Genomic DNA, 14,618 nt, shown 5'->3' on the forward strand with positions numbered 1-14,618 from the left:
GGGGTCCTGTCATGCTGGGAAGGGATCCGGATCCTTTCTTATCCGTGAATAAAGCCAGCCGGTTGGCAGCTTGCTTTGTTTAAACCACTGCTTTGGTGGTCATGGAGGGCACAAAAATAGGGAGGTGGCTACAGTTGTCTTATGTGACGCTTAAAAGATGTAGTTTTCTTGTTGCAATGTGTGATGCAAGTCTAACGTGTTCAGTTAATAGCAGCCTTCAAAAGCATAAATAAGCAAAAAAAGGTGTCCTGTTTCTGATAGTGCTATTTCACCTGCAAATGTTGGGTGCGAGTTTCTACTAAGCAACTGGCTACAGTTTATGTGCAGAAAACACATACTGTTGTCTTTTTAACAGAGACCTGGAATGACTTACTGTCCAGTACCTGCTGGTTTTAAGTTATCTGCTTAGATGTGTGTAAACTGCTTTTGGAGTGTCAGGTATGTTTGTGTAAGGCGGTATGAATGTGCATCGGAGAGAGCAAAAGAACAGTAACTGCAAGAAATGTGCTAGAATAGAGAGAAAAATAAATTTACATGTGTTTGCATAGGGAATCTAGATAACTAAATGCAAACCACCCAATATGTGGACATGCAATATGAGATAATGTTTTACTTGGATCAAGTCTTTCATAGCTTTTAAGGTAACAGTTTTGTAATGGATGAAAGCGTTCTTTAAAATTGTCCCAATACAAAGCTTACAGATGCTCCTCAGAGTTTTCCTGTAGTGTTCATCCCTGTTTTCTCCTGTTCACCAAAAATCCGCTTTGGCAACACGTTGCCTTCTAGTCTTGTCATGGCTGAATTGTTAATAAAGTGAGGGTTGGTTTGTGTAATCGGTAAGGATGTAGTGTTCCACGTGGCCTTCGTGCATGCCCATTTCAATGAATCTGATCTGCACAATATTAAATGTACGCACCTTATTTACCTACAATAAAAACATGACAACCTACATTTGTTAGACTTCAGAAATTTTCAACTTAAACTATGCTGTGCTTTATAAAAACTTCAGCCTGAATGAAAATGTGGGTGAGTCCTTCGCATCCAAGCAGGTAAGTTCAGAGCAGCCACTTGCAGGAAGATGCTGTAACTTGGCAAACCCTTTAGGATGTGGATCATCGAATGCTTACGGGTGTCCTTTGCACTACTGTCAGGAAAACTAGAACTTGGAAAGGTCTGGGCAGCAACACTGAACAGTTGTTTACTTTAGGGGTTTTTACTATGTACGACTGTATGTTGTATATAGTTTCCTCTGTCTTATTCCTCACTGTTAGTTTCCAATTAACTCGCAGATATGTATGAAGCTCATCTTTTCTACTACTTACCGGGCTGAGAATGTCTAGCTGTTTATAAAAATAAAACCTAAGAGATTATGTGAAAGAAGATAACCTCTCCAAAGTATCTGCCAAAGAGAGCTCTACTCCAAAGTGTAAGTGAACTCAATTCTTGCCTGATTTGAGATCTAGTAAAATGTTATGACATAATCCATAGTTTAGGCTATAAATTAAACTCCCACAAGCCAAATAAGCCAAGAACGTCCGAGGCTCCAAATCTAATTAAGTAAGCGAAGTAGAATAGCAGGGACCTGGAAAAAAAAATGCACCCCTTTATGACATTGTGTGACCATCTTTTCTCCAACAGAGGAGGACTTTAAGAACAGCAGTATGTTGTTTGAGCGTGTTGCTGAAGCTTGTAAAAATGCATCCCGATGTATTGGCTAGGAGTTGGCAGGTTTCACTGGCATTATGCAAAGCCAAGAGTTATACTAAACAGATAGAGGGGTTTGGTTTGTTTTGGCATGGAATGAAAGACATCTCCGAACAAAATGAAAAGATGAAACAGAGTCTAAGGTGGTTATGCAGACGAGCTGGAAAAGGGGAATTGTGGTGGCGAGGGGCAGTTGAAGGGCTGAGCTGTGATGTGGAACTGCAGCTGGGCGCAGGGCACTGAACACTGCCAGCCCCTGGAGCGGTGGCAGGTGACGTACACCTCCACCACTTCCCACTGCTTCTATTGCCAGAAGTGAGAACAACCCTCTTGGTACAAATCCCAGATCTTTTTAGCTACCTTACGTTTTTTTGGCAATTATGAAGTAAAACCACATTCATGATACAAAGAATTCGGGTGGAGGTGAGAGACACTGCATCACACAGATTGTACTGGTGTGATAAAATGAATTTTCACAATGTTTTACCATATTTTTATTCACCTCTTACCTGTTGACACTTAACTGTATGCTCCGAGTTGCTGCCGTTTGGAAGTTGATCAGTATCAATACCCCTGCTTTTTATCTCTGCAAAGGGCATCTCCTCCTGAGGTCCTGCACGTCTAAAGTCCTGTTGGCAAATTATTAATTTTTGGTGTATGTAAATTGCCAGTTTTTAAGACCAGCATGTTTCTGCTGGTGACACGGGTGTCCCGGCCTCGTGCCTCATTGTTACCCCTGTCGGAATGTGACAGGTTACAGCAGTGCTTCAATTCTTATGAACTTCTGGACTGCTTAAAAGAACAACCTGTAAGTTTTAAAATGTTTTTTTAAATGTATTTGGGATAAAAAAAAAAGAACAACAAACCAACCCACCCAAACTAAACAAACAACACCACAAATCCCCAAGCCCCACGACAACAAAAACCCGCCCCGAACCACCACCACAAGCTCAAAGCAGGCAACCAGGAACTCTGGCGGCAGTTTACTTCAGAAAGGGGCGGGGGGATGTCTTAAAAATTACGATGATGAGCTGAAAGTCTGGGTTTTATCCTAAAGGCTCAGTCCTCCCCGCAGCGCGGTGGCAGTTACCGGCCCCGGCCGGCGGACGGCGCGCCCGAGGCCCGCGGCGGCTGCGCCCCGGGACTCCCCCCGGCCCGGGCCCGGCGGGGTTGAGGCGGAGGCAGCCCACGGTGCGCGGGACCAGGCCCAACACAGCGGGCTGCTGCGGGGTAACACGGCACCTAGCGTGGGCCCTGATGGCGGCGGTGGTCCAGCCTCATTAGCGCTCCCAATTAGCGCCGCGGGGAGGCGCCAGGCCTGGCCAGGCCCCGCGGCGCCGCCGCCGGCCGACGTCAGCCGCAGCCTCGCTCTGGGCCGCTCGGTGCCGCATCGCCCCGCCCCCGGCCCGCCCCCACCCGCGTCCCCGCCAGCCCCGCGCCCCGGCCCCCGCCGAGCCGCCGCCCGCCCCGGCCCCTCTCCGCTCCCGCCGCACCGCTCCCTGCCCGTTCTGGGGCCGCTTGGCGGGGGGTTAATAAACCAGCCGGGCGCACCCCCCCGTTCCCCCCCCCGCCTGCCTCCCTCCTCCCCCCTTCCTTCCCCTCCCGCCCAGGCCCTTCCTCTCTCCGCCGGGCGCCGCCGCCGAGGAGGAGGAACATGGCGAAAGCGGAGCAGGTCCTCAGCCTCGAACCGCAGCACGAGCTCAAGTTCAAAGGTACGAGGCGGCCGCCGCCTCCCCGCGCCCGGCCGGCGGCGCGGCCGCCCTCAGGCCCGGCTCGGGCGGCAGCCATTTTCCGGGGGCCGGGGCTGGGCAGCAGCCGCTAAAATGTCCTTCAGCGCCGCCGCCCCCCGTCCTGCCGGGCCTCTCCCGCCGGCCGCGGGTGGGCGGGCGCTCCCCCCGCGAGCCGGCCGCGGGGTCCTCGCTGGGCCGGCCCCGCCGGCCCCCCCCGCCCGCCGCGGGCGGCTGCCGCAGGGCCGCGGGCGGCCTGGAGGGAGAGCGGGCGGCGGGGCCCGGCCGCCGCCCGCCCTGGGCCGGGCCGAGCCGAACGTCTCCGCCGCCGGGAGGGGGAACAGCCGGGGCGGGAGCTGCGGGGGAGGGGGGACCGGCGGGGCCGAGCGCTCCTCGGGCCTGGCCGCCGCACCGGGCATCGCCCGGCGGGTTCTCCGCGCTGGTACTGTCACCCCGCGGTCAGGACGGCCCGTTCGGATCGGTCTGTGGCGACGGCTCTGCCTGCGCGAAAACCCGGCCTTTCCTGAAATAAAAACCTTGAGTGGGTTTGCGTTTTTGCTAGCGTTGAAATGCCTGTCTTGTAGCCTGACAGACAGCGCTGCTGTAATACAATATTCTGGGGTTACAAATAAGCATTCAGCAAGTTTATTTATGCCACCAGAGTCAGAGGTGCTTTACGGCTTCGTTTGAATATCTAGCAAATATGCTTTTTAAAAAAAAAATAGTGATTTATTTATTGGCTTCTGGTAAAAATAATACTCCTTTAAAAAGCTTTCATCTCTATTTTCAAATGTAGGGGAAGTCTTTACCTGGTTTTATTAGTAAATATGTTAGAAATAATAATAGAAAGTGGGCTTATCAAAAAGCATGGTAATAAACACAGGGTGGAATGAATATATCTTTGTTTCAGCTGAAGTATTTGCATGTTGTTATGGCAGCAGTATCAAACATGCTTAAGAAGGAAACTATTGTTGTTTTAACATTCTTTAGGTTAAGTATGATTAGATGAAAATCAGCTCTTGTTCTGAATAATGCTGCTTGCAGCAAGGAAGCTAACCCAACCTCAGGTGGGCAAAAAGTGGGGCCTTAATTGCCAATGAGACATAATTGGGATTCAGGCTTTGGGATTATTTTCACTTCATCATAGGTAGGTATAAACCCAGCCAAACTCTGCCTTTTGTTGAAATAAAGGTAACTTGTCAGGCTGCCTGTCCTTCAGTTGAGGTTCTAGGCTAAATAATCAGCAACGGTTGGAAGGTAAAGCAACTAGCCATATAGATTTTGGTTGCCACATCTTTAGCCAGCAATGTATACTCCTTATAACGTAATATATTACTTGGCTAACTGCAGCTAATAAATGGCTTAGTTCAAAAGCGTGCTTAAATATTAATATTTGAACATACTTAATGCTATGGATAGCATTCGTGTGCCTTGGCAATAAATTCTGTCTGACAGCCCTTTCTAACAAGCAGTGCTGACCGCCATCCTTCATTCAGGAAAGGCCAATTGGAAGCATCCATGAAGTAAATTCTGCTTTAAGCGCTTCTTGTCCTACTGGTTTTGTGATGGCGAATTGCCTGGTAATATGGCAGCAATGATTTTCTCACCTTTGTAAATAGTTGCGTTTATTTCCAGAGCGTTGCTTTGCACCGTAGGAATAGATGTGAACTGACAGAGGTCAGCAGTGCTGCGAGCTGGTACAGTCGCACTTCCTCGCTGGTCTGCGCCAAGAGATCTGATGCTTAATGTAAGGCAGCAACATCAGTGAGGTAGGACTGTAAACCAAGTTTCACAAACACTGGAAATGGATAAAGGTCTTAGTCAAAATGCAGACAGGTAGAAAAAGCAGAAAACAGTTAGCTCTGCTGCTAAGGTGCTCTGTATAGTTCTTAAATGTAAAATCTAGAGGGAGGTATGATGTTTGAAAAACGATATGGGGAGTAAGATACCGAAGTGAGGGTTTCCCAGTCACTGGGGGCTTGCAGCCATCTCTCTTTTAGCCAGCACTTCCGCATGTAAAGGATTTGAAGGCCTTTTTTAAGAAGGTTTTGCATCCCCTTGGTCTGCAGTGAATCTTCTGAATTTGTTTGGCTCTCTGTTTCAAAATACTTGTGTTTGTGACTTGCTTGCAAAAATATCAAAGGGGTTTTTCATGCTGGAATTTTTTTTCGCAGCATGTGAACATGAGCAGGGGTTGTCTTTCCTCCCCGCCTCGCATCTCCCACAGCATAACACACATGCTCCAAAATAGCATCAGCGTGTGCTGTGCTGAATCGCAGCTGTGCGTGGTGGGAGGCAGGACGCTCTCCTCTGCCCAGCGCTGGAGGTGCCCGTTTCCGTGCCCTGGCCTTTGATGCCATGTGAAATAGGAGCTGTGCTGTCCTGCCGCCGCTTCCCCTGCTTCTTGGTTGGTGTAGACGTGCAGCCTAGGTGAGAAGGCATCCAACTGAGGGCTTATTGTTCAGACTTCATTGTCAATGAATGGTGAAAGAGACTGTTGTTATACGTGACAAGGTTTCCATTTATGTTTCCTTTTTCTTTTTAAATCTAGGCAATAACATTTAACAGTCGCCAAGCATTAGTTAGATTGCGATGTTCAAGGGCCTACTTTAGGAATTACAAAACTTAAACTTACACAAGGATGTGTAATCCTGGCCCCTGTTGTCAGGTGTGTTTTGCTACAGCTGTTAATTGCAGTGTCACCCTTGTGCAGTGGGGCACAGCCTCCTGCACATTGCGGGATGGCTACCCAGGGAGGCGGGGGTGTCATTTCAGCGTAGCGTGGCTCTCTGGAATAGAGATCACTTGTTTGATGTCAGCAAGTAAGATTTTGTAAGAATATAATTTATTTCAGAACTTGCATGGGTTTTTAGGTGTTTGAAATGCTTCTGCATTCTTTGCAGGCCCAGAGTGTCAGGGGAGTGGCATTTAGTAGGGGACAGGCCCAAAACGAAGGTAGCATAGGCTGAGGTACATTTCAGCAGTGTCTTTAGGGGTTTGCTCCAGGTTAGGTGGACTTATGACTCAGCACTCCGTGGCCGTGCTCCCCGAGCGGCAAACAGCAGAACTGCCAAGGCAGCATCCCTGGCTCGCATCGCAGGGTAAGGGGCTGCTGGTGGGAAACAGTGTCCCTGCTCTCAGTCCATGATTCTGCACCTGTGCCTATGCGGTATGCCACTCTGTAACTTCGCTTTCTGCAAAGGGCACAGGAATAACCCAGAATAGCCAATTCTCTCCATCCCCGATGGTCCTGCTCCCGCCTGGTGAGCCCTGCGGAGCCCTTCCCTCGCTGTCCATCACCGGCTCCAGCGCAGCCCTGGGTGCGGCCTCGGCCCAGGCAGATGCGCTCGGTCCGGCCGTATCCCTGCAGCGCTGCAAGCAAGGTGTTTAGTGTTTAGCCCCAGTCCCCGTGCAGCTCGTGTAACCTGCATTACTGTGGTGAGGTGGCTGCCACTCCCAAATAAGATAGTTTGAGCTCCTTTGGGTAGGTCTCTGTAAACTGTAGTCAGATCTGTGCAAACCCTTCTGTATCTGATGTGAATATCGTGGTCTTGCCAGATACCAGGCTGAGGCTTGTCAACAGTTCAGTAACAGTTGGGGAGGTAAGATTAGTCTTTACTGAGCCTGCAGTTGTCGGGTCTCAGAGGTTAAGGGCTTAGTCGGACATTGCGACTAAACTATACGGTTACATCTCTGTCCCTGCCATGACCTGTCAGTAACGACTGAGGCACTTCCACACTGGAGGGATTCACGCTGTCCTTGTTCTGTTCGCTCTTGGATAAATAGGGATTTCTAGTCATTGCCACTGGAACAGCCTATGTTGAAGAATGTAAAATACAGTTTTGTGAGAAGTTGCCTGTTTAGTGTAATTAACTTGCATCTTTTAAGCTGAAAGTTTACATGCTGTTTTCTTTAAACTATTAGAGCCCTCCTGGTATTCGCAGCATAACGCAGTCAGTACTAGGGCTTCTTTACTCTTTGAAGACTGCTGTGCTGATGGCTATCTGCCTTTCTGCTGGAAAACGTACCAATCCATGCTTCCCTTTGTCTGACCTGATTCCTAGTGGAATCATTGTTACTACAATTAAATACGAGTAAACCTTCACATCTCTCTACCTATTTGAATTTGATTATCAAGTTATACACTTAAAAAGAGAACATAGTATTTAAATAACAGGCAGGCTTCCTAAATCAAAACAAATCTAAGTATGTAGCACAACTGTCAAACAAAATTAATCATTTTCTGGTGAGACTTAAGTATTTGCAGTTCGTGTTATGCTTGCTGTTCTTGCAAATTAGCTAAAATCAATAGCTTATTCCAACTATTAAGTGTTTGTTATAGTTGTACAGACTTGCTGCATCTCGCTGAATTATTCTAATTTCACGTGCACCGTTAGTTTTATAATTGCTTCATCACTTTGCATCGACTCTTAACTTCACTTTAAAACAGCAGTGTTTGGAGGAAAAGGACTGGAGATAAAAGCAAGATTCCATTGTGAGATAAAAGCAAGATGCATTGCGAGTTTCTTGTGACACATCTCATTTTTTTGAAAGGTGGAATAAGTTGAAGATAGTGCTTCTGTTGAGCTTCCTGAATCTGCTGGTGTCCTGTATGCTAGAGATGTGACACTAACTGCTCTACTGGGAAAGAGGGGAGGAATTGTACCTGTGGGGGCTAACAGAAATGTGACACTTTGAATAGGATGGTTAGAGAGCCAAATAGCAATTATTTGAGATGTCTGAGGCAGTCAAGGAGGTTTAGCTGCATTTTCTGTTAAATATAATCAATGTATTTAGGTGTCCCAAGGCTAAAGGTCTCACAGTTTGCTTGAAGGCTTTGACCAATGTGGTTTATGGGTTAAGGGCTTTTGAATAATTTTTAACTGCATAGGTTTTTAAGATTTGCAGTTGAAGCAACGAGCATTAATTGAATCAAAGTATTACTGTTTCAAGGAAGGTCCTTGGATCAGCCTGAACAACTATTATTTGGTGGTTACTTCTCTTAGGCTTGTGGGATTTTGTAGTTTTAATGGGATCAACTTCTTGCCTTCGTTGTAAGGCATGGGACACCTACATTCATAATTTCACGTTCCTTGGGAATCTCATGTTTGTGCACCAGTTTTCAGCTCACTTTGAGCTGTGGAACCATTGCAATGACACGTGAAAAAGTTTGTCAAGTTTGTTATTTAAAGCACATCAGGGTGGCGGACTGACAGTCTGATTTGGTTGATGGGATGTGTCCTCTGTTCATCGCCTCAGAAAAGATGTCTGGTAACAAATTATATGGAAAACACATATGTAAACATAAGGTAAGAGGCGGCTGTCTTAAGTCCTAGGAGCGTGGCTATCATGCCAAAATAAAGACACAGGTACTGTGTCAGAGTGGGTGCAGGTTCACACAGATGTTTACCAGCAAATTGTATTTACCAGCTGCTACCCTGCACACCATGTGCAATGTCTTATCACCCATGGAAGAGGAATATAGAGTAGAAATTTGCATAGGAGTTCCTGATAGTTTCTTTTCATCAGAAATTAAATTATTGCCTTTTTTCCCTCACTTTGCAGGTTTTATAAATTAAAAACTTATCAGTAGCCACACAATGCTTTAATTCTTTTACAATAGGTTAGCTACCTTTGAATACAAGGCTGAATTTTGTTTAATTGCACTCTAGTTCAGAATTAGGATTGTAAAAATTAGAGTACAAACCTTTAAATAGGTTGTCAGATCTGTTTTGAAACTCAACTGGAAAAAAGGAATCATCACCATAGCAAATGATCCAACTTTATGAGCTCAGGTCAGCTTACATCTATGAACATATACCAAATTTTAAAAGAAGCTTAATTCGTTGTATGCTCCCAGCTCTGGAAGGTATTGATGGCATCACATGAGTTTTGAATCAAATGAGCTGCTTCTACATATGTTACGGGGCAATTTTTGTCCAAAACTGGGTGACCAAGGGTTTTTCTTGTTTGTTGCCTTTAGAACGCCTGCAAGTGGGGTGCTCTGCCCAGCTGGAGCCAGTGCAGGAACGGGTGGCCCTGGCTAATGCTGCCACAGTCACACTCATTTTCTGCTGTCCTGTTACCATATTGCTCTTATATTTGCTCCCTGCAGGGAACAACTAATAACTACTGAATGCATTTCGTAGTTGGTACAATAACAGCCTTTTTACTTTTGCTGTCTGTGTAGTTGGTGGGCTTTGAAAGCTTTATTGATGATTGCAACAGTTTTGTTGGAAGAGCTCCAAGTAGATCCTGGCTGATTTAAGTGAGAGTTTGGTTGGGTCAGGAGCTCTTTCGCAGTTAGGCCCCTCTCACCTCTGAAGGAGGGACTGACACTGGTGCGACAGCTCCTGCCACAGCCAGCACCAAAGCCTCCTTTCATTGTCTTCCTCCGTGATGACCAGAGGCAGAAAGGAAGCCTATTTTACATACAGATACGAATATTTAAATACCACTTTGCCTAAACTGGGGCCCAGACCTAGGCCAGGTCTCTTCCCCTGGCGTTTGACCCAATATTTATTCAACATATAAATCCTTTCATACCTGCATTGTAGACCAAGGTGTCTGTAGAGACATAGAGGATGTTTTCTGATATGTCTGGGATGTTGTTGAGTTTAAAACTTGGCCTGCTAGGCAACCTTTCATAAAGAGGGATTTGTGCCATCAGTCTGGACCAGCTGTCACAATCTTGCTGTCATTGAAAATGTATGCAAAGCGAATCACCATTGCCATGTTTAATTCAGTGCAGGATTAAAACGGGCATGGATGGAAGTGATTGAGTGTTTACACTAGAGGGACAATCCAGACTGAGAGTTGACTGAATCTATCCTTTCTGTATTATAGCTGTTCTGAAAATTGCTTACTTCAACTGTAATTCTTCTGACCTCAAAAACGTTTGTACAAATTGGGTACTGCAGCTGCCTGCAGTACTTTATCCCACATTATTATAAATACTTTATGAAAATAATCTCTTTACTAAACTTCTTTCGTGTCTAGTTCCCTGAGCTGTAAATGAAGTCCCTCATACCATGGTGCTATGGATTAAAGATTTTATCATTCTAAATTTAATCCTGTTTTCTTGGTTGACTTCCACAAGGGGTGGAAAAATAGAGAAGGGGGAGGTTTGCCTGGTGATCCAGTTACTTACGATGTGAATTATAAAATTGTGTTGGTGTGGGGCTCACTGTGGAGCCAAATCTTAGTTTTTGCAAACAATTTTAAAGACCTAATTCAAGTTAGTTGTGCTTGTAGAAGGCATGTCAGATGGCTGTGTAATTCTTTAAGGAAAAAAAGAAAGGTGCACTTTTCTGTTTTTCCCATGCCTGCTCCTTTTAATCTAACCACTTGCTTCATCCTTACTGGTGCTTCTAATGTGTCCCTCAAGCAGGAGTCCAGCCCTCCCCTGTGCAGTTTCATGTTTGGACTGCCACTGTTGCCTGTTTATATTGGCATCTGCTGCTGCTTGTGATTTGTGAATTAACAATATATTTTGCATCTTCTCAAAGTATTTGCATGCATAATTTCCTCTGGTTTGCAAGGTCTCCTCTTCTTGCCTTCCTACATTTTTACCAGACTAGGAGCAAAGGTGTAAAGGCAGTAAGGTTATTATTTTTTCTTGTAGCTTTTTTTTTTACACTGTGCTTACTGGTGTTACACGGTGGTGCAGATGATGTTTATGGAAGTTTAGGTTTGGAGAATACAACTTCACATTTGTATCTTGTTTTGTGCCGGACAGTATAAGCTGTCAGGTATTTTTTTTCATTAGTAAGTTTTCTCACTGCTTCTGACTAAATTTCTGATTTGGTTTTGGTTTGGTGGTTTGTTTTTTTTTTTTTCCTCCTTTGATTCTGAAAGCACAGTTAATAGGCTAGTTTTCAAGTGGTTCCCCAGGAATGTATCTCGCTAAATGCAGGATTCCTTCCTTATTTTAGCTATAATTAGTTTCTTACTGCCTATTTTAAATTTTTTTTAGCTTACTAGAAAAGCAACTACTTGTTGTGCATCCCAAGATCTCTGATTTTGCTTGTTTCTTCTGGTGTTTGCAATTTATGCATAGTTTTGCACTTGAAAATATTTGCTCAGTTGCTATCTAAGTTACACATCAAATTTGTCTATTTGAAGAGGATATACGAGCATAAAATTAGAGTAGTTAAGTTGCTCCTTCCTTACCATTTTAATGTGCATCTGAAATGGAAATCAGTGATGAAATTAGACCAAGAAAAATTACTTCACAAGAAGTATGAGAAAAAGTGTAGTTTGGGATGGTGATTGAAATCAGGATGCTGCTTCCAGGGAGGTGCTTTACATGGACTTGGGTCTTTGGCAGTGTTTTTGCAGGGAAGCTTGCACATGGTGCTGCGCTCCCACGTCCCCTGGGGGCCTGTGCCTTGTGCCAGTCCTTCAGTACACTCCCGGAGGAGGCTTCTGGCCATAAGGAATAAGTAGGTCTCAGATTGTGAGCAGGTCTTACTACATCCTGCTTATTGAAGAAGATGTTGCTACTATTCCAGTATCAAAAGAGAGTGTGCCGCTATTTTCTGAGCTGTTTTCATACCTGGAGAGAGTTGGTACATGCGATATTTGTGACTGGAGCGAACAAAGTAATAGGATATGTTTGGCATTCGGTTCTAAAAGGAGATGAAAGCACAGTTGAAAGAGAGATGCACCTCTAAAACCTAGCCAACTCTGCTATCAGGCTCTTGTTTATGCAATTGTGTGCGGAAAACTGTTTAAATTTAGGATGTAGAGAAAGTATTTCATGATGTGCGATTTTGTTGCTGAAGATTGCTGTAACTAATGTTTGGGTGTAATAAAACTCTGAAGAGATCAGTTGGAAAAAACAAATGACATTGGTACCAGAATTATTTGAAGGGCGTATTCTTCCATTTCTCTTGGCAAGCTTGTGTGTGGCCTCACAGTTCTTACAACTGTGAAGTCAAACTGTTAATGATCCTCTGAGGAATAAAAGGTGACAAAAATTACACACTAATAGATACCCTGAAAATAGACTTCAGTCTCATATTTGGTTTTTCTCTTTTTTTTTTTTTCCCCATTAAGCATGAGGCATACTCTGGCAAAAATAGTTTGTGCCAAAATAGGCCAGCAAAGGACACTGATTAATCCATCCAAATGGAATAATTTACTGCCAGCTTTGCTCCAACTTCGGCACCTGGATCATGTAATTTTTTTGGGTTCCTACATCTTTTTTTTTTTTTTTCTCTCAGATCATTTTATTGATTACATATTTTTAAAAAAAAAAATTACTTCACTGCATCAGCTATTGCATGGGGAGTGATTTGGATGGCACTTCTATTTTTGTAATAGGTTTTTCATCAAGGCGGCTAGTGCTTGACACAGCAGAAGTGGAAGTGACCACTTCCTCCAGTCACTGTGCTTCAAGGGCTCTTTGGGTGAGGGTTGTTGTGGCAAGAGTAGAGAGATGGATTCCTTGGGGGTGGGGTTTTCTAGCTACTTCCATTTAACATCTGAGCTGAGATTGAAAGGTTTATGAGTGGTTTGTACAAAGATTAAGAGAGGCCTAAGTTTTTCTTAAAAATAATTACCAAATTTGGAGTCGTTGTGTCCTCTCAGTGAGTTACTTATGAAATCAGATGTTTATGCAACACAGACACTTCTCATTTCTCATTCTTTCGCTTCTTTGATTTCGAAAGTTGCGGATGCTCACTTAATTATGAATGTCTCCAGAGCCAGATAATGATGATTAAAACTTGGCATAAAGTACTTTTTAAAACACCAATCTTCGCAAGATTCTCTGTAATTGGATAAGTATTCTCCTGGCTTCACAGAGAGGAAAACTATAAGGGTCCAAACCTGCTTCTGTTTTGGAGTTGCTATCAACTCTTAAGGCTCTTAATAGCAGAAGATCAAGCCCTTAAGTGATTTGTCTGAAGACGAGTAATACGGTGGGAGAGTTTGATTGGATCTTGGGTGTTCTTGATTCCCAGGCACCTGGCTGATAGCTCAAGGTGTCTTGCTTGACACTTCAGCTTTTTTCATTTCGCTGTCTGTTTTCAAAGGTCATCAACTTTATATATAAACTTTAAAAAGAAATGTACAGTAGGTCAAGTTCTCCACCTGTTATTGAGCCCTCTTGCCCATAGCTAGTGTTTTTTATTTTGCCTATGTCTCTATTGCTGATAGACACCCCCAGAAATAAAATGGGAGAAATTATGGAAATAAAATTAAATCAGTTGGTAGCACCGCAGGCATAGTAAAGGAACTGAGAAACAACTCGGGTATGATGATAGAAAAGTTGTAAGTAGAAAGGCTGAAACGTTCAGATGGTGAGAGGTGTGTGGTGTTGGGTGGTGTGCTTTAGTCGGTGGTGCTCATGCGCTCTTGCCAGGACTCCGCAGTGGGTCGGTACATGCCAGAGCAGGGTGAGCTGCGACCCCGGTTTGGGGGCTGACCAGGCTGGTGGGGAGGCCTGGGGGAGCAGGAGCCGGCGTGGTGTGTGCCATGGGGAAGGGACCCCTGCCCTCTGCACTCACAGTCCAGGGTCAGCATAGCTCTTTGTCTGGATGAGTTATTGCTCCGCTTGGACATTTACTAGTCAGGGCACATCAACATGTAGGATTTGGGCTCTTGAGAATAGCCACAAAACAACTCAAGTTGCCTCCCTGCTGTTTTTCACCATCTCCCTTATTAAAGATTCCTTGTTTACCTTTCTATGGCTGATTGATATGTCAGGTGATTAATGACTTTCATCTGACACATCGATGGGATTGAACCATGGTGAAATATGTCCTTCCCTCCTGTTGTTGCACTCTGCTGCTTTCCACAAGGGAAGTACAAGAGGGGTTGTGTCCCTAGAAGCTCTGCTTGTATTTCTGCCTGTTCCCAGCATCCTTGCCTTTGGATATGTGTCTGTGGTGCTGAGTTGGAGCGGCAAAATTGTTTAGGGAAAGATGATGAAAGTGCATCTAAAACATTCTGGGATTAACGTGGGCAGTTTAATGAGAATTTCTTCTTAGTCTTGTTGATGGACAATTGCCAGTTTAATGTGGCTACGATTGTATCAAGTGCTCCTGCAGTGCTTTTGCTCTGAAAAGCACCAGTTCACTAGATTTTTTAGGGGATGCCTGGCTCTAAAGAGATGAGAATTTGTATTAAGTTTAAGCACAGAAAAATTAGGCATGAGCCTTAATTACTTTCAACAGCTAT

General features: G+C 44.8%; 1 protein-coding gene across 3 annotated transcripts in view; it reads left to right on the top strand.

Moving 5' to 3' along the window:
* Positions 1 to 3,090: 3,090 nt before the first annotated feature.
* VAPB (VAMP associated protein B and C) overlaps positions 3,091 to 14,618 on the top strand; it is a 38,334-nt gene continuing 26,806 nt past the window's right edge. For all 3 annotated transcript variants that reach the window (XR_012589683.1, XM_074605733.1, XM_074605732.1), the window contains exon 1: positions 3,091 to 3,416. Coding sequence is in view for 2 of the 3 variants with exons in the window: in XM_074605733.1 (XP_074461834.1) it covers positions 3,359 to 3,416 (58 nt within the window). In the remaining variant the exon portion in view is untranslated. The remainder of the gene's footprint in view (positions 3,417 to 14,618) is intronic.

This window comes from Larus michahellis, chromosome 12, assembly GCF_964199755.1.
Source record: "Larus michahellis chromosome 12, bLarMic1.1, whole genome shotgun sequence".
NCBI lineage: Eukaryota > Metazoa > Chordata > Aves > Charadriiformes > Laridae > Larus > Larus michahellis.